General features: G+C 48.9%; 2 protein-coding genes across 10 annotated transcripts in view; one reads left to right on the top strand and one right to left on the bottom strand.

Moving 5' to 3' along the window:
- TTC3 (tetratricopeptide repeat domain 3) overlaps positions 1–5,968 on the top strand; it is an 84,788-nt gene extending 78,820 nt beyond the window's left edge. For 4 of the 7 annotated variants that reach the window (XM_071430119.1, XM_071430124.1, XM_071430125.1 and 1 more), the window contains 6 exons: positions 386–479; positions 1,030–1,128; positions 2,649–3,061; positions 3,501–3,612; positions 3,699–3,884; positions 4,085–5,968. In XM_071430119.1, the coding sequence (XP_071286220.1) occupies positions 386–479; positions 1,030–1,128; positions 2,649–3,061; positions 3,501–3,612; positions 3,699–3,884; positions 4,085–4,324 (1,144 nt within the window). In that variant the 3' untranslated portion in view covers positions 4,325–5,968. Of the gene's footprint in view, positions 1–385; positions 480–1,029; positions 1,129–2,648; positions 3,062–3,500; positions 3,613–3,698; positions 3,885–4,084 lie in introns of those variants that run through there. The other 3 variants (XM_071430121.1, XM_071430120.1, XM_071430122.1) reach the window with 3 other exon arrangements.
- Positions 3,943–22,242, bottom strand: VPS26C (VPS26 endosomal protein sorting factor C). Of its 3 annotated transcripts, none has more exons than XM_071430137.1 (8): positions 22,089–22,242; positions 18,148–18,291; positions 16,488–16,637; positions 14,008–14,088; positions 12,130–12,204; positions 11,161–11,311; positions 9,084–9,236; positions 3,943–7,120 (listed from the first exon to the last, which is right to left on the bottom strand). In XM_071430137.1, the coding sequence occupies exons 1-8, from the start codon at positions 22,143–22,145 to the stop codon at positions 7,038–7,040; spliced, it is 894 nt and encodes a 297-aa protein (XP_071286238.1). In that variant the 5' UTR covers positions 22,146–22,242; the 3' UTR covers positions 3,943–7,037. The 3 variants fall into 3 exon arrangements, with proteins under 3 accessions (XP_071286238.1, XP_071286237.1, XP_071286239.1); XM_071430136.1 differs by having other exon boundaries at positions 11,092–11,311; XM_071430138.1 differs by lacking the exon at positions 22,089–22,242 and adding an exon at positions 18,496–19,762 and having other exon boundaries at positions 11,092–11,311.
- Positions 22,243–22,377: the final 135 nt, after the last annotated feature.

The following is a 22,377-nucleotide window of genomic DNA, read 5'->3' on the forward strand; positions in this document are numbered from 1 at the left end:
ATATTGAATATATAGCATTTATATGAAAGAGAACAATAATAATAATAATAGTGGTAGGAGTATAAAAGTGCACAGAGTTGGGGGTAAATAATATTGCCCCAAACAAAATTCAGCTGCAAATTGAGTCTCATCCTTGTCCTTGTGTCTTTCTGAGCTGGGAAAATCTGATTATCTGGGTGGTAATAATAATAATAATAATAATAATAATAATAATAATAATAATTCCAGTTATTCCTGCCCAGCACCCCTGGAAAAGGGCTGCAGTGTAACTGATTTTAACCTGAAATCCCTTGGACACTTGAACTGGGATTTATTGTTGAGGGAGGAACTGGTCTTGCACTCCAACATTCCCATTATTTTTAACTGTGACTCCTCAATATTCCAGCAGCTCAGCTTCTGCACCTCCTGTGTTGAAGTCCCAGATTGATTCCTGGGAAATATTTATTTCAGATGTCAAGAAACAATTGGAAAAAGTCGAGGTAAAACTTCATTTCTGTCCCCCAGCTTCTCAGTTGCACTTTGGAATTGAAAGCATTCGATGACTTTGGTTTTTAACACACCAGCAGCTGGTCCTCCACGTGCTGAGGGGAATTTTTCCAATTACAAAAGAAAGATGCAGTGTGGAGTCAGGCTGATAATTTCTAGTGGATATATTAATTTTTTTAAAGGCACAATCTGCCCTTTGTACACTTGCTGCAAAATTTGGTCTCCAAATGTAGTGGCTTTGGTTTGTTAATCTGAGATTTTACAAATTTTAATATTTTATTTAATTTTAAATTAAAAATTTTAATTTAATTTTAATTTAATTTCAATTTAAGATTTTTCCATCACTTCCCTAGATTTCCTCCTATTCCAAACCACTGCACCACATTAAAAAGTGTATTATTTTTGGTGGTGACCTTTCAAAATCTGTGGAACTTCTTAAAAAAAAAATAAAATACAATAACCAGGGAGAAGCTGAGTGTAGACTGTGCTTTTTGCTGGGGAGGGAGCTCAGTGCAGGGCTGATGGTTGCTGTTCCTCCTGCAGGCCGAGTATGAAGAGAAGATCGAGCAGGTGGAGCGAGGGGCCCGGGGCTGCCTCAGCAGAGTGGAAGTCGTGGATTTGCCTTGGCCCCAGGGCTTTGCTGTGAGTGCCCCCCTGGTGTTCCCCTGCTCTGGGAGGGCTCTGGGGCTGCTCTGGGACACTCCAGGCTGGCCCTGGACACTCCAGGCTGGCCCTGCAGCCTCCAGAGAGCAGGAGATGGAGCTGGGGAGCTCAGGGAGCAGCAAATTCCCAGCACATTCCTGGAGAGGCTCCAGCTGCCCAAAGCTGGAAGGGACTCCCTGATGGTTTTGTTCATTGGAGGCTTCCTGCAGCTCCAGAATCCTGCAATTCCAGCATGGTTTGGCTTGGAGGGGACCTTCAAACACCCAGTGCCAGCCCTGGCACCTCCCACTGTCCCAGGCTGCTCCAGCCCCAGTGTCCAACCTGGCCTTGGGCACTGCCAGGGATCCAGGGGTGGAATTCCATGCCAGCCCTGCCCACCCTGCCAGGGAACAATTCCTCATTGCCAAGATCCCACCCAGCCCTGCCCTCTGGCACTGGCAGCCATTCCCTGGGTGCTGTCCCTGCATCCCTTGTCCCCAGTATGTCCCCAGCTCTCCTGGAGCCTCTTTAGGCACTGAAGGGCCTCTCTGGAGCCCTCTCCAGGCTGAACAGCCCCAAAATCCTTGGGATGAGCCCCATTGTGCAGAATCCCAAATCCCTGGTGCTGGCCCAGCCCTGCCAGCCCATGCAGTGCCAGCTGTGCCCCATGGGCACCTTGTCCCCAGCCCAGAGCACTCAGTGCCACCTGCAGGGGACACCTGCAGGGCTGGGCACTGCAAAGCTCCCTGGGCAGCCCCTGCCAAGGCCTGAGCTCCCTTGCCATGGGGAGCTTTCCCAAAGGAATTCCTGCAGCTCTTGTGCCACTGATTGCAAACACCAAGCTCAGCTCCCAGCCAGGTGTGGCAGCAGGAGCAGGAGCTGAGCCATTTCTGGGAATGCACCTGGAATGAGAACAGCCCCAGAAATTCCATCCACAGACCAACAGCTCCTCCTCCAGCTTCCTTCAAGCCAAAGCAGTTTCTTCTCACCCCTCTAATTGCTCCTTTTTAAGTTGGTTTTTTTTTCTCTCTGTGGAAAATCTTGGTTTGTGATTTGTTGTTTGTTTGCCTTTTTTTTTTTTTTTTTTTTTTTGGTCTGGGTGTAATTTAGATTCAAGGCTCTGGTCTAATCTTTGAGATGGTTATTTCACTTTTTCTGGGCTTCTGCAAGTTCCATTCCTGCTCTCCTGCATAATTCCCCACTTATTTTTAGGTCTGTCCTTTCTATTTATTGACACAAAATATGAAGACAACTTAATCACCACCAATTTCCTGGGAAAGAGCAACTTTTGTGCCTCTTGTTCTGCATTTGGAATTTATTTTTTCTGCAGTAAGACCAGATTGCCCCTTTAGAAGAGCAATAACCATGAGATCAAACAACTGCCCTGATGCCAGGGAGTTTTTGAGATAAGCTGGTGTCACCTTTGAGGTCCTGGGCACGGCCAAACCTGCCCCAATTCCCACTGCAAATGCTGAATCTGTTTTAATCACTGTTTCCTGTGAAATGTGTTTGTTTCCTAGACAATGCCAGGCAGAGCTCCAGTGTGTGACCCTGCCATTGTCACCTATTCCTCAGCACCTGCACTCCCCTGTGCCCTCCCTGCATTTTCCAGCTCCGATGGAAAAGCTCCAGCCCAGCCTCCTCTGCAAGCACAGACCGGAGCCAAGGCAGCCCCTGCCACCTCTGAGGCTTCTCCTGCACCTGGGAAAGCACAGCCCAAAGCTCCAGAGGGATCACATTCCACTAAAGTCTCACCCTCCTGCCCATCAGGCACTTCTGGAAGTAACTCCCAGCATGTCCAGCCCAACCAGACCCACCAGGATCCCTCAGCTCTGCAGCCGAGGCCTTCTAGAATCCCAACCAACAAAAAGCTTCCAAAAAGAATTGAAAATGTTTTAGCCCAGCTCCAGAGTATCTTCCCAAACTGCAGCAGGTACTGGGTGGGAGGAGTGCTGGGAAACAAGGGCTCAGCAGCCAGGGATGAAGGGCAGCAAGAACTGATTTTGTTCTGCTGACAAGGGATGGAGTGACAGGACAAGGGGATGGTTTAAACTGCCACAGGGCAGGGCTGGAGGGGACCCTGGGAATTGGGAATTGTTCCCTGGCAGGGTGGGCAGGGCTGGCATGGAATTCCAGCCCTGGATCCCTGGCAGTGCCCAAGGCCAGGCTGGACACTGGGAGGTGTCCCTGCCATGGCAGGGGTGGCATGGGATGAGCTTTCAGGTCTTTCCCATTCCATAATTGTGGTGGTTGTTCAGGGTTTCATCCTGGATCCCGAGGGTCACTGGGAGCAGATCCTTGGGGAAGCTGCTGCCTTTGATCCTGCAGTGCTCTCCAGGGCCCCCCTGACCCTGCCTCTCCTGTCCCTGCAGCTCAGAGCTCATGGGCTCCATCGTGAAGGTGCAGAGGAGGAACGGGAGCAGCCTGAGCCCCGATGAAATCCTCAGCAGGGCCACGGAGCTGATCCTGGACCGGCAGCTCAAGGTACTGGGGCTGCAGCTGCTCCTGCTCCTGCCGTGGGAGATGGGGCAGCCCAGCCCCAGAACACAGCTCCTTTCTGCTCTGTGCAGGCCCCTCCAGCAGGCAGAGCCCTGCATTCCCCAGGCCCTGCTCCCCCAGCACGGGCCAGGGAAGCGCCCATGGATGGAATCGCCCCCAACACCTCCAGCAGTAAAAACCCCTCCCAGCCGAACCTGCAGCCCTGGGGCAAGGCTGGAGCTGCACCTAAAGCCAGATGGAGGAAGCAGGACAGTGCTGTAAGTTTGCTGCTTCACTGCAGTTGTTTCCATGTGCTTTGTACAAGACACAAAATAATCCTGGAAAAAAAAAATACCTCGTTTATTTTGTGTACAAAAGCTTCAATAGACCTGGCTAAAGTTAATGACCTTGTTAATAGAGTAGAACGTGCTGGTTAATTGCTGGTTTTGAAATATCTGAGTGTTCCTGTCGTGGCCAGGCCTGCAGTGAGGATCCCTGCAGCATCTGTCACGATGAGCTGAGCAGAGACTGCTGCGAGCTCGAGTGTGGCCATCGCTTCCACAGAGAGGTGAGCTCTGCTCCTGTTCCTCATCTGCACTCAGACACAACCCCACTGCCTCCCCTTACCCTTCAACAACAAGGGCACAGTCCCCTTTTCCAGCCTTTGCCCCCAGACTGGACCACAAGCAGCCTGACAGAAAGCTTTAGGTGTTCTTAAAATAAAGTGATTCATCAGAGTGGATTTCTGATGATGCTTCAGAGAATGGGTTTGGTTGGGAATGGGTTATCCCTGAAAACTCTGTATTTGCCTCCTGCTAGTGGAAACCCATGAAGTAAAAAGCCAGGATTGTGTTGGAATAACTCCACATTTCCCCCTTGACCGTTCTAATGCTGATTTAATCAATCTGATCAGCGCGGGAGCACAGTTCCACAGCACTGAGATCTGGGGCTGTGGAGCTCATTGAAGAGCTTCCCCAGCAGTGCCAATCGCTGCCAGCCTCCAGCTGGAACATTGGAGCTGGTTCCCTGTTCCCTGTTGGTTCCCTGTTCCCGTTGTGTCTGACCTGTCCTGTCCCTGTCCCTGTCCCTGTCCCCGCAGTGCATCCGGACGTGGCTCAAGCAGCATTCCAGCACCTGCCCCATGTGCCGGGTCCATGCTCTGCTGCCCGAGGACTTCCCGGAGCTTCCTGCCTGGAACAAGCCCAGCTGAGCCCGCTCTCCTCTGCTCTCCTCTGCTCTCCTCTGCTCTGCTCTGCTCTCCTCTGCTCTGCTCTGCTCTCCTCTCCTCTGCTCTGCTCTGCTCTCTTCTGCTCTCCTCCTGCTCTGCTCTCCTCCTCTCTCCTGCTCTCCTCTGCTCTCCTCTGCTCTGCTCTCCTGCTCTCCTCCTGCCCTCCCTCCCTGCAGAACTGGAGCTGTCAAGGGGCTGGAGCCCGAGCCAGCGCTGGGGGACGGGGCAGCCCCCTGGGTTCATTGGCCATGGGAACAGCTTTGGGGTTTCACTCCAAGATCCAGGATTTCTCCTGGCTCCTGCCTGAGGCAGGACACAGCCCTCCCAGTCCTGGGCTGGCAGCACACAAAACTGCTGCATTTGTGGCTAAGGGACACTGAAAGTACCAAATTTTTGTTACCAGTGCATAATTCCTGTGAAGAGAGGGGGCTTTTCCCTCAGATTTATTGCAGTATCAAAACAAGTAGGTGACCCAGAGGATGGACCAAGAGAGTTGGAAATCAAAACATTCCCTGCCTCTGGCATGGACAGTCCAGGATTCAAGCCTGGTGTGGCCTTTGCAGCTCCTCTCTCTGCATAAATCTGCAGCTGAGAATTCAAATTGTTTAAATAAGGACTTATAGTCACATTTTGAAGCAAGAATTTTAAATTCTTCATTTGGATCCATTTTTAAATCTCAAAATAAGGTTGAAATTTGAATTTCCCTCCTTGCTGAAGAGCTGGTCTGTTTAACTGGGAAGGATTTTTTAAAAGGATTTTTAAAAGGTTTTTTAAACCACACTCCCTCTGTATTTTGTGCAGGGATGGTCACCAGTAGCAGGAGGGGCAGAATTCCAACAGCTCAGGGGATTTTCTCCCACTGTTTTCTGAGTCTGAGGTGGCCAGAGAACTTTTAACACAGACAAATTTGTCCCAAACAGCCAAAGGTGAGGACCAGAGCCTGAGAATCTTGAAATTAAACCCAATATTCTGAATCCAGGGAGCATCACATGGATGAGAGCTCTTGGCTAATTCCAGGGCTCACTTGTTCCCCACACTGCTTGGCCTCCTCCAGCTGAAGTTTTTAACTCCTCTCTCATTCATCAGTCTATTAATTACCACTGGAATAAACAATAAAATTGCTTCTGCAGCCAACCATGTTGTTTCTGTGTAGTATTTCTGCTCACTCTGAGTTAGGGCTGAGTAACTACTCTGCTGTAGCATTAAGGCCTCAAATCCCAGCATTGGAATCCTTTTCAGCTTCCTGTATTCTGGGGGGGCCTCAGCTCTTCCCCAAACCCCCCTGGTCTCAGGGAGAAGTGCTGAGTTGCAGTAAATGCCATTTTCCTCCCCCTTCCCAGACACTGAAATGAAATTTTCAGCTTTTTCTTCCTAAAACAGCAGGGCCCAAGCTGGAATTACATTCTCCTGCTTGGCACTGCTGCTGGACAAACCAAAGGAAATGATTTTTCTTAATTGTGCATTTTTAGGTGCTGATCTTTACACTTCCAATGTCCATAATGGAGCCTGAGCCTGCCTCTGCCCCACATGGAAAATGAATGGAAAATCCACAAGTTGTGGCTGTTCCATGAAAACAACATGGAAAGCCACAGCCTGTTTGTGCTGGGAAGGTTATTTCTTACTGAATTAATCTTCCTTTAGGCTGTACAGTCACAAACACATTAATTAATTCCTCCAATTAATTCCTCCTGGTCCCAATTTGACCTAAATTTCCTTGGTGTGATTTGAAATCACTCATTTCCCATCCACCTTGGGCCAGATCCCACAGCACCCCCTTCCAGAGTTGCAGCACCATTTTTTAAACCTTCAAAGTCCTTATTTCTCATTCTGTCACAATTCCCATACCCCCCCAGGGTGGCTGGAATGGGATTTATGAGTTTTAAGGGGTCTTCAAAGGACTTTGGAACAAATATTACAAAATTAAACCGAGAGAGGAACTTGCTACAAGCTGTAGAAAGCTGCAGAATGATTCCTTCAGGTTCTGCCTGAGAAAAATTGGGAAAAACACGATTGTTGAAGGCAGCAGGATTGGGAAATGCAGAGAGGCAAAGTCTTGGCCAGGTTAACAGGGAAGTGGAAGCACAAGAAGGGCCCACAGGAGGAAGGGAGTGAGGTGGCTCCAGCTGAAGTCAGGCATGGATAAAGTTCCACTTTCCCTCTGAGGAATTCCCAGAAAATCCTTCCCTGCTCCTCCTGTGGATGTTCACATCCTGCAGAGCTTCAGGGGGAAGTTCTCTGTGATGAGATGGTCGTCCTGCAGGAGCACCACAATGTTCACCTCAAACTCTGGGAGAGGGGAAAAAGAGAGAGAATTCCATGGGAAACTGAATAATAGCAGCAACCCTGCTTCAGTTCCATGGGAAACTGAATAATATCAGCAACCCTGCTTCAATTCCATGGGAAACTGAATAATAGCAGCAATCCTGCTTCAGTTCCATGGGAAACTGAACAATATCAGCAATCCTGCTTCAGTTCCATGGGAAACTGAATAATATCAGCAACCCTGCTTCAGTTCCATGGGAAACTGAATAATATCAGCAACCCTGCTTCAATTCCACAGGAAAGCTGAATCCTAGGAACAATCCTGCTACAATTCCACAAGAAACTGAATCCTAGCAGCAATCCTACCTCAATTCCACAGGAAAGCTCAATCCCAGCAGCAATCCTGCTTGAACGCCATAGAAAAGCTGAATCCTAGCAGCAATCCTGCTTCAATTCCACAGGAAACTGAATCCTAGGAACAATCCTGCTTCAATTCCACAGGAAACTGAATCCCAGGAGCAATCCTACCTCAATTCCACAGGAAACTGAATCCTAGCAGCAATCTTGCTTTAATTCCACAGGAAACTGAATCCCAGGAGCAATCCTACTTGAACTCCATAGAAAAGCTGAATCCTAGCAGCAATCTTGCTTTAATTCCACAGGAAAGGTGAATCTTAGGAACAATCCTACCTCAATTCCACAGGAAAGCTCAATCCTAGCAGCAATCCTGCTTCAATTCCACAAGAAACTGAATCCTAGGAACAATCCTACCTCAATTCCACAGGAAAGCTCAATCCTAGCAGCAATCCTACCTCAATTCCATAGGAAAGCTGAATCCTAGGAACAATCCTGCCTCAATTCCACAGGAAAGCTCAGTCCTAGCAGCAGGATGAGGCAGGAGCTCCTGAAAGATTCCACCAGAACCTCACCCAGGCATGCCAGCCCTGGGACCATGCCTAGGAAATCCTGCTTTGTTGTAATCTTTGGGATTCCTCTGGATTGTTTTATAGCTGATAAATTATGGCAAACAATCCTCTGGAAAAGAAGATCCAGACATGAAAGAATAAAATGTTTTGGGAAAAACACCTCCACCAGGATGGTGTTTAAAGCATGGAATGGGAGAATTCCAGGACAGCCCCATTGCCTGTTTCCAGCATGTAACAGCCTTGGGAAATGAAATACTGGAATACAACAGGCCTGCAAACTGGGGAGCAAAAATTCCAAAAGAAAATATAATCTGCTCTTTGTGTCCTTCAAAGCCAAAAATCAGTATCAGATCAAAAATCAGTCCTAAATAGAGACAGAACAAAAAGCCAGGCAGACTTAATAAATGAAGGGAAGCAGAAATCAAAATAAATTCAAATTCTCATTGTAAATTGCTAGTGAAGAGCTTAAAATGGCAAAACCAAATTATTATTTTGGGGAAAACCACTGCACATAGTTTCCAGCAGGATGGAGGGAAGAAATACAAACCAGCCAAGTGGATTCTTGGAGGACTTATTTGAACAAGTGAGGAAAATACTCAATTTTTGTTAATTAAGGATTGATGGATTGATCCTTGGTTTTGTTGATAAAAACACTGGATTTTGACAGCAATCAGCAGGGCCCAGCACATGGTGTAGGTGAGAGAATCACACCCTGACCACGCTTGTTCCTTCCAGGGCTTTCAGCAGGAGAGTGGCAAACAAAAAGGAGAAGAAATGGAAGGGGGGTTCTCACTGGTAAGGAAAAGAGGGAATTTCATTCTGGGACTATTCCTCAGGTGTTTAATGGCATGACCTGTATTCCACTGCTCCTCCTGGAATTCTGCTAGCAGTTTGTGTTGCAAGTGCTTGGGCTGGGTTTTCTCAGTGTGAAATGCAGCAGGACTCGGGCTCGGGGATGTCCTGGGCTCCTCCTGCAGCTGCTGCTGGGTTTATCCCCCACTGCCCATGGAAAAGGAATGAACGTGGCCACTCCTCCCCCAGGAAAAGGCCTCCCCACTCACCCACTTTGAAGTTGGTCGTTTCCAGGGTGGGGCAGGTGAAGAGCCTGGGGAACACCATGTGGATGGGGATGGGCAGGCCCCTGCAGACGTCGCCGTCGGCGATCTGGATGTTCTGGATCTCCGTGGCATCCCTGGCATAGCCCTCAGCACACCCTGAAGGGGGAAAGGGCAGGGGTGAGAGAAAGCAGCAGCCAAAATTCACAAAGGAAATGTGCTGGAACCCTGGTTACTGAGAATGCCAGGCACTGGCCCCCAGAGAACACTGCACTGACCTGAGGCCATGGAGAAGCTTCCAAAATTCAATGATAAAACTGAGATTGAAGGTGTGGAGTTTGAATGGAAGTGTGTGATATCACAGGGTGGGAAACTCAGAGTTTAAGGGTTTAGAATACAGGAATAGAGAGAAAGCAAGATGGAGGGTTTGGGGTGGAGGCTGCTCCTTCTTCTTCACCTTCTTCTCCATGGGTTTGGGTGGTTTTGTGTCATTGGATAAAAAAGTCCCCATTGCAGACTTCAAGTGATCAGTTATTGAGTTAAAAGTAAAAATAGTTTAAGTGTCATTTTTTAACTGCACAGTTTATCCTTACAAGACCTTGCACAGAAAGATGGTAACAATTAACAATTCTGTACCTTGTTAATAGAATACTGCAGAACTCAGGGCTTTTAAGTCTGTGATATAGAGAAGAAATAATAAACACCTGAGTCTGAACATGAAACATTGGATTGAGAGCTTCAATCCTGACCTTGACAGAGGCAGAAAAAAGAAGCCAAGAACCAGCAAAGATCCACCAGGATTAGAGGGAAAAACACCCTGCAAGTTTTCACAGAGTAAAGGATCATGGAGATAATTTAAATTATATTTGGGCTGTTCCTCCAAAGTGCAAACCCTACAAGGCCTCAGAGCTGTGGCCTTTCCTTCATGCTGGTCCCTGTTTCCCTGGGAAGGTGTCCCAGATTGCAAGGCAAGATGTGTTCTATTCCCATCTGTCAGAGCTGGGGCAGTTCTCTGCTGTCCATGGGGCAGTTTTTTCTTTCTCTCTCCCACAGCCAATCCTCCCTGCAGGAGATCTCTGCTGTCCATGGCCACTGAGTGTCCCTGCAGGGCTGAGCCAATCCCATCATCCCATGGGGAGATGCTGCATTGCCCAGGGGAGGAGCCAAGCATTCCTACCTGGATCCAATCTGAGGTGCTGGCACAGCCCAGCAGCCTTTGCCCAGTGCATTGCCAGAGGAGCAGCAGCTGCCTCTTCTCCCACTGGATCTTCAGAGGCAGAGACTGCACCTTTCTCCAGGATCCCCGCTCCAGCAGAGCCACCCCTGACACTGCAGGAGGGCTGAGCCACAATTCCAATGGTTCTGCTGCCACCCCCTGACCCACAGGGTGTCAGGCTGGGTTCTGACTCTGGCAGTGTTGGTTTGGGTTACTGCATTGTTCATTTTATGTCACTGCCATATTTGCTGAAAAATCCTCTTTGCCAGGATTTCTTCTCCTGGGAAGCTGAGAAGCCTCAGAGAGGAATGAAAACAAGCATTATCTGATTGCTTCTCCTCTGTTTGCTGCTTTGGAATGTGGCTGGAGATTGTTTACCAACTTGTCAGTGTTTGATTGGTTTCATGTGAATTGTTTTTACTTAATGACCAATCCCCATCAGCTGTGTCTGACTCTGAGGAATCAGTCATGAGTTTTTATTATTCATTCTTGTTAAACTTTCTGTCTGTATCCTTTCTCTTTCTTGAATATAGATTTAGTATAGCATTCTTTTATATAATTTAATATCATAAAATAATAAATCAGCCTTCTGAGAACATGGAGTCAGATTCTCATCTCTCACCTCCTCCTGGGGACCCTCACAAACACCACAATTTTATTTTTATTTTCTTCCCTAATAAAGAACTGTTATTCCTGCTCCCATATCTTTACCCGTAATTTAAAATTTATAACAATTCAGAGGGAGGGGGTTTCCATTTCCCATTTCAGGGGAGGCTCCTGCCCTTCCTTAGCAGACACCTGGCTGTCCAGAGCCATCCAGAAGGGATGAGGGAGTTCCTGCAGGCTGGTGCCTGCCCAGGGGCTCACCACAGGTCTCCACACGCACGAGCTGCAGCTCGATGCTCTTGACAGCCGCCTCGGCGCTCTCCACCACCAGCTCCCCCGTCAGCGGCTGCGTGATCACACAGTTGGTGGAGTTCAGGTGCCCTCTGATCAGGAATTTGGGCAGGGAGGCTCTCTGAAATAGGTGGAGGAAAAAGATGGCACCGTGAAGAGCAGGTTAAGGAAAAAAAAAAAAATCATAAAACAAGTAGGGAATTAGTCAAAGGTTCCAAAGCTGAGAACGCGAGAGTTCGGAAATTCCTGATGGAGCTCAAATTGATTTCTGGCACTCTGTATCAGGATTTCTCCTACAGTATTCTCTCTTGACATGTGTCCTTCCTGCTGTCCTGTCCTTCCATCCACCCATGGATGGGCATTTCCTGGGAAGAACTGACAGAACTTGCTGTAAGAATTCATCCAGGAGCTGGAGCCGTGTGGTGAGGGAGGTGGGGACACCTCCCACTGTCCCAGGCTGCTCCAGCCCCAGGGTCCAACCTTGGGCACTGCCAGGGATCCAGGGGCAGCCCCAGCTGCTCTGGGAATTCCATCCCAGCCCTGCCCACCCTGCCAGGGAACAATTCCTCATTGCCAACATCCCACCTAAGCCTGCCCTGTAAAAAAGGCACAAACAAGGCTCAAAATACACATTTTTAAAGGCTCTTGGCCGTCCATGTATAGAATGTTTTCCTTTGCTCCACTCCCATCCATCTTTCACTCAGGAAAGGAACAAAAATATTTAACCACTCCTGAGCAAAATTCCACCTTCAATGGTCACCACAATGCAAGAGATGAGGCAGAATCACTTGATTGCTTATAAAAGTGAAAAGGAAAATGGAAAAATAAAACCAAGATGATCTGCCTGATCATCGACAAGGCAGAACTTAATCATGACTCTGGTCTCACTCAGAAACACACAAACTTCACATTTAAAATAAAATAAGAAAATCCTTTTACCTCTTTAACATTTTGCAGAGTTTCAGGAGTAATGGTGAAGTCCACAGGGCTCGGCAGCAGCTTCCCTTTCTGTGACTGCAGGGAGTGGAAGGGTTAAACTGAAATCTGATCCCCAAAACAGAGAGAGAACATTAAACACAACAGCTGGCTGCCCTAAACCACCTGGAAAAGCAGGAATACCCTCCCCATCTGAAGCAGAGAGGAAAAAAGTTCAATTTCCCATTTCTGTATGTACAAATAAATTCATTGTCCATGTCCCGTGGAAAGTTTCCTTTCATTATTAAATTTGGGGAGTGGAGATTCTAAATGAACTTGGGTCCATTGCTTCGAATCTGCTTTATAAATTCTTGTTCTCCACCAGCAAGGGGCTGATCTGGAACTCTGAGTGAGGATCTGCCCTCACTGCTCAAGAATTCAAAATAGCTGCTGCTGCCCAGCTGCAAGATGGAAGAGATTAGCAAAAGATTGGCTGCGTTTTCCCAAAATGACAAATTCTGGCACAGAACAGGCTGAAGGGAAATGGTACATTGAGCACTGACAGTGAGAATTATCTGTTCAGTAAAACCTCATTAATTCACCCTGACTGAGAGATCCATGATTTACTGACTGCTGAGCTCAGAAGTGCTGGAGTGGGAACAAGAAAGGAACCCAGGAAAACTGCAGGAGATGTCATTTGTCACTCCTCTGACAGGTGTGGCTCACTCATAAATGTAATAATGGACCAATAAAATGTAGCATCAGATATTGCAGAAAATATTGAAATCTTACCAACAGGAAACTTGTTTGTAACACCAAACTACACCTTTTAAAAAGTTACTTTAGAAGTAAAATAACATTTCCACCACAAGCACACAAAGGATTTTGATATTTCCTGTCCTGTTAAGAGTTGAAAGCAATGATAGAAGCAGGGTGTCCCAGCAGGTCAGAGATGGAAAAAGGGACATTTCATCAGTGTGGCCTGTCCTCACTGCTCTGGACAGCTCAGCTCAATTTAACCAACCCCAAATCCAACACAGGAACTTCTGCAGGAACCAGCCAAGCATTTTCTGCGAGTCCAACCTGCTCCCACAGGGATTAGGATTAGAAACAAGGATTAGAAATTCTAGAATTAGAAATTAGAACCAAGTTTTCCCTTGTCTCCCTTGTAGGGGTGTCGGGCATTGGAATGAGCTGCTCAGGGAGGTGCTGGATGTGGGACATGGTTTGGGGTGAGGAGGGGACTGGGTCACCCTGAAGGTCTCTCCCCCACGTTTCCATGATTTCCAGCAGGATGCAGAGCCAGCTGAGATAGTTTGGAGTCAGGGCTCTGAATGAGAACTCCTGAAGAACAGAAATCAGGGATTTTCACCACCCAACTCCCACTTCCAGCACTGGGGGAGCCTGGAAGCTTTGGCTGAGAACTGCTGGGATAACTCAAAGCAGTGTTTGGAAAAATGACATTATATTAATGTGGCCACCCCACTGTGCCAGAACTCCAAGGATGAACAGGAGAATAAACTCAGGGCACTGTAAAAACATCTGAAAATCCAACTCCTTCTGGTTCTTTGAGAGAGGGGTGGGTTTTTCTAATCACAAGCAACATCTTTGGGGTGGTTTTGTTTTGGGGCAGATTTCCTTTACTCCTACATTTTGGACAAAGGTCTCAGGCACAGGGTGGGATTTTGGGGTGTCCTGTGCAGGACCAGGAGCTGGGTTTGATGATTTTTGGGGTTTGTTCCAACTCAGGATATTCTGAACCTACACTTCTGTAATCCCTATGTCACTATCACAATTTCCATAGGTATCCTTGGGGTTTTTTTCCCCCTGAAAGAGAAGTGGGGAGAAAAAGAATCAATTAAAAAATTAATTAATTGCAAAATGAGCAGAAAGCACACTCACCAGGGAGTGGACAATGAACTCACAGGTCTTGGTCAGGTCCTTTGCCAGCAGGGAACGTCTCATGTCACAACGCAGGGTGTACTGGGGGAAAAAGGGGGAAAAAAGGGGGAAAAAAGGGGGGAAAGGGGGGGAAAAAGGGGGGGAAAAGGGGGGGGAAAAGGGGGGGGAAAAGGGGGGGGGAAAGGGGGGGGGAAAGGGGGGGGAAAAAAGGGGGAAAAAAGGGGGAAAAAAGGGGGAAAAAGGGGGGAAAAAGGGGGGAAAAAAGGGGGGAAAAATGGGGAAAAAAGGGGGGAAAAGGGGGGGAAAAGGGGGGGAAAAGGGGGGGGGAAAGGGGGAAAAAAGGGGGAAAAAAGGGGGAAAAAGGGGGGAAAAAAGGGGGGAAAAATGGGGAAAAAAGGGGGGAAAAGGGGGGGAAAAGGGGGGGAAAAGGGGGGGAAAAGAAAAGCTTTAATTCAGATTTCCTCCCTCCTTCCCAACTTTTCACCCCCCTTCTGCCCCTGTGCAATGCTGTTGCTGTTAAATGCACTTTAGGGTGATTTTTCAGCATTTTGGTTAAGGGATTATCAGTGTGATTTTTGCATTTTGTATTTTTGTCTTCAGCCCCTCTAATTTTGGTTTTATTGTGGGATTGAATTCCCAGTTGTTGGGGTATTTCATGGGGAACTTCAGCCACACAAATGAGCTCCGAGCAGCACCAAAATCAGACAAGAAAGTGAATTTGCTTAGTAAGAATTTGGTTATCCCAGAAATCCCAGACTTCATCTCCAACAAAGCCTCTCAGTGTCCTTACAGGCCAGGGAACTTGTTGGGATGGGGGTTTTTTAATTTAATTTTGTTTGATTTTTAATTCCTCCCTCAGATCAGAGATTTGCGTTCCTTACTTCTGCTTCATGGCCACAACCAGGCAGCAATGTCTGATTAAAGGTTAAACTGAGACTGAACCCACAATTCATCCCCAAATCAAGAGAGAGAGGCTCAATTAAACTGCCCAGTGGTTTAGGAAGTGTCACAATTCCCTCCTCAGGAGAGCAGGACTCTCAAAGTTTGGCTGAAATTTAAATCATTAAATTTTAATGGTATTTTACTCAAGAAAAGCTCCCCACAGGAGAGAAGGAATGACAAAATTAATCAAATATTCCTCATTAAAGTGCAGCTCAAACTGACTGATCACAGTGAGTTATTTGGGGTATGGGAAGCAACTCAGCCAGTGCTGCACCATTTTTAACTTCCCTACCACAAACAACAGCTGTTGCATGAGGGAAGAAGCCAAAACTGAGCAAATAAATGGAAAGATTTAAAAAACATCCAAACAGATAAAAAAAAAAAAAAGGATTTTTTTCTTTTGGTTACTTCTGATAGGCTGCTGGGGGGTGATTTGGTTTATTAGGTTGTTTTCTTCATTCCAGGGATATCAAACTTCATTGTCTAACACAGAATTTACCTTCAAGAGATGGCTGAAAAAGGACTTTCCCCCTAAAAAACACCAAAAATCACCCAAACAACCCAACCCACCTATGGTAAGGCAAATTTTAACCAAAAAAGATCAAATTTCAGAACTGCACTTCCACAGACTGTGTCCAAGCAGGTATCCCACCCAGATCTGGGCAGGGAATGTTACTCCTCCTCATCCCAAACAATTCCTGATCTGTGCTGCTCTCAACACCACATGAAATTACTCATTTATTTGGAATACAACCACACTGGGGTGCTGTTTGTTTTTAGAAAGGGAATGGAAACAGTTTCCTACAATATCAGGATGGATCAAATTTAGGTTAGAGATGTTCTGCTGAGGTGTTTCAGGTAAAACATCTTGTTAGTGCCATAATTCCTTAAAGATTTACTGGATAAAGGGTGGAAGGCTCAGCCAGTGTGAAAGGAAAACACCACCAAACTTCACCCTCAATTCCTATGGATTAAGAGCTGCATTTTTCCATGGATCAAATTGAGGTTAGAGATGTTCTGCTGAGGTGTTTCAGGTAAAACATCTTATTTGTGCATCATTCCTTAAAGATTTACTGGATAAAGGGTGGAAGGCTCAGCCAGTGTGAAAACATCATCAAACTTCACCCTGAATTTCCATGGATCAAATTGAGGTTAGAGATGTTCTGCTGAGGTGTTTCAGGTAAAACATCTTGTTAGTGCCATCATTCCTTAAAGATTAACTGGATAAAGAGTGGAAGGCTCAGTCAGTGTGAAAGGAAAAGCACCAAACTTCATCCTCAGTTTCCATGGATTAAGAGCTGCCTTTTTCCATGGATCAAATTTAGGTTAGAGATGTTCTGCTGAGGTGTTTCAGGTAAAACATCTTGTGTGTGCCATCATTCCTTAAAGATTTACTGCATAAAGGGTGGAAAGCTCAGCCAATGTGAAAGGAAAACACCACCAAACTTCAGCCTCAGTTTCCATGGATTAAGAGCTGCTTCAGCACACATGGTGCAGATGAAATTTCCTGTTTTCTCTCCAGACAGGACTTTCCTCACCTGGATGTTGACAAAGACTCCGTGGTATGTCTCATACAGAACCTTGTTGCCCTTCATTTGCAGCGGGAATTCAAAGGGAATTTCTGTCTTGCCACTGGGGAGCTTCCCTGGTTTCACCATCTCAATGGTGCTGTTGATAATCTGGATAGGCTGCAAGGAGAAATATCACAGAGGTTTGGGTTGAGAATTCCAGCAGAATTCCTGGATTCCCACAATCCCAGGGACCTCTTCAGGACACAAAGTGCTGGGATATTTTTGTACAATGGATAGAAACATTAATATTTTGCTCAAGAAAACAATTTCTGTTTTAAGGGTGCATCACATTAATGACCAAAGAATTCAAGGGAGCTCACCAGGAGCAGCTCCAGCTTTGGAAGTGGAGTTTCATTTCCTAAATGATGACCCTGGAAAGCAGCAGGGCTGTCCAAGCCAACTGACACTGAGCCACCCCCCCTGGCCTCTGAATTTGTTGTTCTTTGGGGAAGGTCTCTCACCACAGAGAGAGTTAACTGTGTGGGGCTGCCCTGGACAGGACATTTCTTTTCTCTCTGCAGTTTTGCCATTCTTGTCCCCAGCTCTTCCCCAATACAAGAAGGAGGTGGAGCTGTTGGTGAGCCCAGAGGAGGCCCCTAAACTGATCCCAGGGCTGGAGCCAGGCTGGGAGAGCTGGGGGTGCTCACCTGGAGAAGGGAAAACTCCAGAACTGCAGGCAGAGCTCAGAGCCCCTGGCAGGGCCTGAAGGGGCTCCAGGAGAGCTCAGAGGGACTGGGGACAAGGATGGAGGGACAGGAGCCAGGGAATGGCTTCAGAGCAGGATCTGATGGGATCTTGGCAATGAGGAATTGTTCCCTGGCAGGGTGGGCAGGGCTGGCATGGAATTCCATCCATGGATCCCTGGCAGTGCCCAAGGCCAGGTTGGACACTGGGGACGTTGGAGCAGCCTGGGACAGTGGGAGGTGTCCCTGCCATGGCAGGGGTGGCACTGGGTGGGCTTTAAGGTCCCTTCTGCCCCAACCTTTCTGTGATTCCCTGATTCAAGGCCACCCTCACTTAACCAAAGCCTTTGCCCCAGCCCAGCCCTGTCCCTGGGGAGCAGCTCAGAGCCCCTCAGGGGCTCCACAGGTGCCACTCTGCCCAGAGCCATCTGACAAGGCTTGTCCCTCACACCCAGGGACCCCTCCATGGCCCCCACAGACTGTGACTGATCTGGCACAAGAGTCCAGTTCAACCCAGTCACTTCAACAAAAATAAAATAACATCACACAAGAATTATTTTTCTTTAAATCACAGATTCAGTGCATCATCCAGGAACCCTTTTTACCTATTTATGGCCCTGCATTTCAGCCTGAAATAAAAATCTCCTACCAGTGTGATTTACTTCCCCAGAATGTCCTCATATATCCCTCCCTGGGGTATTCCAGAGTGTTCTGGACACAGCCCTGTGCCCTGTGCTCTGGGATGGTGGCACCAGTGACCCTCAGTGCTCCCTTCCAGCCTGACCCACCCTGGCATTCTGTGATCTCCACATAAACTGAGCCTTTCCCTGCTTTCCATCACTCCCACAGCACGAGCAGCTCTGACACCTGAAGGCCTTGAAGGAAAGGTTCCATTTGAGAAAAGAGGTTTTTGTGCTGAAAACATTCACCTGGGCAGGCCTTACCTTGGCAGTGTTGCAGAAGGCCTCAAACACCCCCACATTTTTGGCACTGAGCTGCAGATTCACTGAGCCCTCCATGGTTAAGGAGATTCCCTGGTGCTGCACCGTGTCCTTGCTGGTTATGACCACCACTCCTGAGAGAATTTCCTAAGAGGAAGGAGGAAAACATTTGTTTAAATCCATTTTTCATAGCTGTTATCTAAACAGCCTGGAACTGATCTCCAAACTCCAAGAAAATCCTGTGCCCAAAGAATGGTGTCACTTTGTCAGGACAGACAAACAGAAAAAATTCTTCCTTCCTGATGAAGGGATTTAGGATGAGACAGAGAAACAACAACATTTCAACTCTACCAGAATTCCTGGATCTGCAGAATCCCAGGGCTCAGGATCAGAATCCAAAGCTCAGGATGAGAGCTCTGCACTTTTGATTTTTCCTTAAAAACACCATTCTCCTCTTGGCTGAAGTATTAACCTGAGCTTCAACTTCTTCCCACAGTTTCAAGGTTTTCCTGTCCAGGAAGATGAAAAACCTTTCTTTTGGGTCAGCTGGAACAGCCAGGTTGTGTTGGTGTGGGAAGAACCTGCCAGGAGGAATTGCTGCATGAAAACTGGGATGGTCAGCACAGGAGAGGGGAAGAAAAGGCACAGATGGAAGAGGGATGGCCAAGCTGAGGGTGAGATTCACCTCCAGAGGGGAGCAGAAGAGATTTAAAATCTAAAAACTGAACACAAAGAAACAGCTTTGAGGTGAATCTGAATGAAAGGCAGGAGCTGTGTGACTCCAGGGAGGTGTCACTCAGCCCATGGAGGATGTGCTGCCCACAAAAAACCCTTTGCACAAAAATGCTTCATCCTCAAAGTGCCAGCTCAGGCTTTCTAACACTGAAAAGCTGGTGAACTGCAGGAGAGCAGCACACAGCTCCCTCCACACACTCCATGCTTTATCCTTCCCTTCTCCCACACTGCAGAACCTCCTTCAGTCCTGAAATATTCCCAGCTGGAAAGGACTGAGACCTGGAGAATTCCCTGAGCTCCTGCCCCAGACCAACTGGGCCCAAGGAACAGCTCCCCCCAGCCATGGGACAACCCCAACTCTCACTCTGCACCCCACCTCTCCAGGCCAGGATCTCTCCAGCAGAATGGAAATTTGGGCACATTTTTTGTCTTTCCTGGTGGTGCAGGAGGGCAAAAATGGGTCAGGGGAGTTGAGGTAGCAGGAAAACATCCACATCCAAGCAAGGGTGGCATCCTGAGAGCCTGGGAAGAGGAAGTGCAGCAAGTGGGAAATGCTGGAACGGGAGCACAAAGGGACAGCAAAGAAAAGCTGACCTCAATTCTGCACTGCTCTGCTAAGGGGCCTTAATTAGCACAAGCAATTAGGTTATTGCTTTCAAAAATGAGTCCAGCTCAGCTCTGAGAAGCAAGGACAACCCTGAAGACGTGAACTGCTTTAACCAAGGAGATGTTTCCTGTCACACAGCACAAACCCCTTCAGAGCTGCTGCCTGCACGTGGGAAGGGGGCACGGCCTGGGGGCAGGAAGGGGGAGGGTGACTGGAACTTCAATATCAAATTTTCTTTCAATATTTCTTCAGAAATGCAAAAAACAGCTCAAAATTCTGATTTCCTGCACCTGCAGAGCTGCCCCAGGCCTGGCCCCAGCCCAGGGAGGAGCTGGAGCTGCTGCAGAGAGCCCAGAGGAGGCTCCAGGATGGGCAGAGGGATGGAGCAGCTCTGCTGGGAGGAAAGGCTGGCACAGCTGGGATTGTTCACCTGCACAGGAGAAGCTTTGGGCTGAGCTCAGGGTGGCCTTGCAGGGCCTGCAGGAGCCCCAGGAAAGCTGCAGAGAGACAATTTCCAGGGGATGCAGGGACAGCACCCAGGGAATGGCTGCCAGTGCCAGAGGGCAGGGCTGGGTGGGATCTTGGCAATGAGGAATTGTTCCCTGGCAGGGTGGGCAGGGCTGGGATGGAATTCCACCCCTGGATCCCTGGCAGTGCCCAGGCCAGGTTGGACACTGGGGCTGGAGGTGGGAGACAGTGGGAGGTGTCCCTGCCATGGATGATTTTAGGGTCCCTTCCATGCATAATTAAGTTTGCATCTCCTTTTTCTCCCTAGGAGATTCCTACTAAAAATCCATGTTGTATCCCTGGTGCAGAGCTCTCCCATCGTTGTGTTTTCATTCCAGGCCCAGTTAATGAACTAAAATTACAAACCTTTCCATGTGGAGTTAAAGTGGAAGGCAAAAACAAAACTGACAGATTGACTGACCAGAAATATCCTAATTTCAGCTTAAAACAGAGGGAATATTCCTTTCTATAAAAAAAAATCCATTTAAAAATTATATAAAGCAAGTCAAGATCAGTCAATTTAAAAATGGACACAGCACTGAGAAACCAAAATAGATAAGTAAACAAAATGCTAATAATTTATAATTTTATAATGCACAAAGTGATGTGAAAGTGAGACACAGACAGTATTTAGCCCTCTGGAGCCATTCCTAAAGGGAATAATTCAGCTCTGCCAAAGCCATTCTCTAGATAATCTGACAATTGCAGAGCAGATGCTGCACACCCTTCCTTCCTTTCAAATCCAGTTTTCCAGGATTAAAATCATGCAATAAATGGAATTCCGGTGGATGGAAAGGATTTTTAGGATACAAGTGCAAGAAAAAGAGAGGCCTGAACATTGCTGCTGAGCAACTCGGGATTTCTAGGTAAAAAACGATAAAAATTAAAAATATTCCTTCCCTTTCAAGGCACATCGGGCTCTGCAGAGCTGGTCAGGATCTTCCCGCGGTACCCAGGAAATGGAGAAGGACAAAAAAGCAGCGCTCAAAGGCAATGCCCGAATCCCGGAGAGAGCACCGGGAAACCCCCGGGATCGGGACAGCTCCGGCAGGGACGGGGGAAGAGCTGGGAGCGGGGGAAAGGGACACACGGACAGGGAAAGCTCCGGGACACACGGACAGGAACACGGGGAAAGCTCCGGGACACACGGACAGGAAAAGCTCCGGGACACACGGCCAGGGAAAGCTTCGGGACACACGGACACCGGGAATGCTCCGGAACACACGGACAGAGACACACGGCCAGGGAAAGCTCGGGGACACACGGACAGGGACACACGGACAGACGCCGACACCGCGGCAGCACCGACAGGAGAGGGCGATCGGCTCCGCCCGCCGAGGAGTCCCCGCTGCCAGGGCCGAGCCCGGAGCCCAGCGGGGACCCCGAGCTGTCCCCGACAGGCTCAGGGAAGCCCAGAACAGCTGGGCTGGGAAGGGACCATGGGAGATGATCTGGGAGCTCCCCAAGGCAGGGGCACCTGGAGCAGGTGACAGGAACGCGTCCAGGGGAGTCTGGAATGTCCCCAGGAAGGAGATCTCAGAGCTGTGCCAGGGCTCTGCCTCCTGTTGTCCGTGCAGAGACAGAAGTTGTGCCTCCTGTGCAGGGGAATTGCTGGGCTCAGGCCCTGCCCGTGGCTCTGGGGCCATTGCTGGGCCTGGAGCAGAGCCTGGGCCTGCTCTGACCTCTGCACACAGGGACAGACCCAGGGACAGCCAGGGACAGACACAGGGACAGACACAGGGACAGACCCAGGGACAGACACAGGGCCAGACCCAGGGCCAGGCAGGGCTGAGGCCCCTCTCTCTCCCTGGGGCTCCTCTCCAGGCTGAGCAGCCCCAGCTCCCTCAGCCTTTCCTGGGCACGGAGCTGCTCCAGGCCCTTGCTCAGCTCCAGGAGCTCCTGGCCCTGCTGTGCTGAGGAGCCAGAGCTGGACACAGCAGCCAGAGGTGCCCCCAGGGCTGGGCACAGGGGCAGCATCAGCCCTGACCTGCTGGCAATGCCCATCCCGATGCCCCCCAGGACAGCCCAGCCCTGCCCTGCCCTCCCTGGCCGCTGTCCCCCGCTGTCCCCGGTGGCTCTGTCGCGACACACGCACCCCATCCCGATAGACTTTCCCGGCGCGTTTCACCCTCACATCCAGCGACGTCCCCATCGCTCCGTCATGTGACCGCCGCTTCACGTGACCCACGGGCGGGGGTGCGCGGGAGCCCCGCCCCCCTCCACATCCGGGTCCTCGCCGCCGTCACTTCCCAGCCGCTGACGCCGCTTCCCGCGCGGCCCCGCCCACTGCCCCCGGTTGTCACAGCAACGCGCGGGCGGGGTGAGTGACGCAACGCCGTCACCCGCGGGGAACTACGGATCCCGGCGTGCTCTGCGCACCGACA

This window comes from Agelaius tricolor, unplaced genomic scaffold (genome assembly GCF_023055355.1).
Source record: "Agelaius tricolor isolate 1412-34295 unplaced genomic scaffold, bAgeTri1.0.p SCAF_7, whole genome shotgun sequence".
Lineage (NCBI taxonomy): Eukaryota > Metazoa > Chordata > Aves > Passeriformes > Icteridae > Agelaius > Agelaius tricolor.

Coding starts and splice junctions, on each gene's coding strand:
- VPS26C (XM_071430136.1), bottom strand. CDS start 22,145: ATGGGGACGTCGCTGGATGTGAGGGTGAAACGCGCCGGGAAAGTCTAT. Junction 18,292..22,088: donor GGAAAGTCTATCGGGATGGG/GTGCGTGTGTCG, acceptor CCTTCCTCTTAG/GAAATTCTCTCAGGAGTGGT. Junction 7,121..9,083: donor AACGACCAACTTCAAAGTGG/GTGAGTGGGGAG, acceptor CCCCTCTCCCAG/AGTTTGAGGTGAACATTGTG.